The following is a 2319-nucleotide window of genomic DNA, read 5'->3' on the forward strand; positions in this document are numbered from 1 at the left end:
CTCTAGCCCATATAATTCCTGCCTTTGCTTTTCTCTCTTACTTTTCTGCGAGGCGGTAGTGTGCTATCTTCTCTCTCAACTTTGATTCTTTCCCCAAGGTTTCTCACATTATTTTCTTCTAAGGATCTTATTTGAGTAAGGTATTCATGTTGATATATTAGCTAATGAAGAGGACAGAAATTGAAGGCAAGCTTGTCATTATTTTCTATTTCCTGAGTTTTGATTACTTTATTTGGTTTCATTGCCTGGTAAAAACTGACATACCTTACAAAATATGACTATGTAGCTATAATCTAATTAATCTGTAAAAACATATGATCTCAAACAGTTTCAGTTTAGGTTCAAGCACTGTTTCTTGAGCAACCACCATGGGTTGGGATTCTTGTTGGATTAGGCAACTAGATTGAACTGACCTGCAAATAAGCAATTTTTGAGTAATGTTACAACTGCATATTCTTGTTATTTGAAGCAACTTTTTAAACCCAAAAGAACTCAGAGTAAGTAGTTTTGTGGTCATTATTCCTTTTTGATTATAAAGCAGTCTTCTCTCAACTTTACTCACTTTATAGCAGATCAAGATATTATAACATCTTGAACAAGAAGTAGTTACTGTGTAAAAAGAAGATAATAATGGTTCTCCTCATGAGAGCCAATTTTGGCCCATTTGACTCAGGGAGTTATCATCTGAACCGATGGCTCAGGCCCCCTGGCCTCCATTTATTTTCTTGCCACAGATGTATTCAGATGTTCAGATATGTACACAGGCCCCATGTCCATGGGCCTTGAAACACTAAGTTCATGCCATTGGAACCAAGAGATCCCTGGCTCAGGGATGTCAACTCTTCTTCTTTATACCCCCAGTGTCTAACACTATCTTTGTCTAACACTCAGAGTTGGTACTAAAATAAAAATTTGATGAATGGGAAAAACAATAGCTTGGTCTTACCCTTTTTTTTTTCTAGAATTGGAAATCTCTTCTTTCTTCTCATAGGGTTTATCTGTTAATGTTTCCCTTTCCTAGCTCATGGTAATCTAATGATTTATAATGTGATACTGTTTTTATGTTGTGATAGTTTTTTTTTGTTTATGACTAATAAATCTAGTATCATAAATATAAAACTTTATTTTGTTTGCCCATTTTAGTCTACATCTGTTGATCTTTGTGACAGCAACACATCCTCTAGTAGTGGCTATATGGGAACAAGCAGAACTTCACAGACAGGTAAGAGCAACTATCTGTTCCATGCAGTTCCATTCATTTTGTGGTTGAGACTAAGATTCACAGCAGCAGGGTCACTTGTTAAGCACCCCATTTTCCTTTTCTTGAAGGATCCCCCTTTGTCATGTTTATTTTAGAAATCTCTAACCCAGTCTGCTCCTGAATTTCCTGACAGTGGCTGGCAGATGGGGTACACAGAGATTAGGAAACCAGTTTTCTAGTTTTTTCTGTGCACTGAAGAATTTTGAAAAGAAAATTAAAAAGGCTTTATGAAGCATAAATGCCATTGCCTTGCAGGAATGGAAGAAACCTGGTAGGCAACCTGCTTTTCTTTTCCACCCACGATAAACCCACTTGTTATTGAGTTGATTCTGACTCATGGCAACTTCATGTGTGTCACAGTACAGTTGTGCTCCATAAGGTTTGTTTGTTTTTTAAATTTTTATTGTGATTTGTGTGAAAATTTACAGAGCAAATTAATTTTCCATACAGCATTTCATACACATTTTGTTTCATGATATTGACTGCAATTCTCCACAATGTAACAGCTCCCTTCCCACTTCCTCCCTATAGTTACCTCTTCCATGTGTCCTTTCCTATGTATTCCCACCCCTTAAGCTATTTCCCTGTGCAAACTGCCCTTATGTTCTTCCATGATTGATCACTCCAAGGACTGTATTTACCTGATGTAAATGTTCATCCTATATGCTTGTCTATTGTTTGGCTGGGAGCTCTGGTAGCATAGTGCCTAAAGCACTTGACTGCTAACCAGAAGGCTGGTGGTTCAAACCCACTCCTCAGAAGGAAGATGGAGCAATCTATTTCCGTAGTGATACTGCCTCAGAAACCCAAGGAGGGATCTCTATGAGTCGGGTCCGACTAGACGGCACATAACAACAACAACAACATTGTTTGGCTGGAAGCCACAGGAGTGAGTTCAGTTCCAGATCTGAAGGGTAACTAGGGGCCACAGTCTTCGGGATCTCTCCAGGGACTATCAGATAAATAAACCTGGTCTTTTCCTTTCTTTCTTTCTTTTTTTTTTTTTAAATGATTGTAGGTTTTGTTCCACATTATTCTCCCACTCTGCCCAGGATCTC

General features: G+C 38.2%; 1 protein-coding gene across 1 annotated transcript in view; it reads left to right on the top strand.

Moving 5' to 3' along the window:
- Positions 1-2319, top strand: part of PIWIL4 (piwi like RNA-mediated gene silencing 4) — a 56300-nt gene that overhangs the window by 173 nt on the left and 53808 nt on the right. The window contains exon 2 of the mRNA XM_007938101.1: positions 1144-1222. Within this exon, the coding sequence (XP_007936292.1) occupies positions 1144-1222 (79 nt within the window). The remainder of the gene's footprint in view (positions 1-1143; positions 1223-2319) is intronic.

Source organism: Orycteropus afer, unplaced genomic scaffold (assembly GCF_000298275.1).
Source record: "Orycteropus afer afer isolate SDZICR_OR568_19922 unplaced genomic scaffold, OryAfe1.0 scaffold00047, whole genome shotgun sequence".
Classification (NCBI taxonomy): Eukaryota; Metazoa; Chordata; class Mammalia; order Tubulidentata; family Orycteropodidae; genus Orycteropus; species Orycteropus afer.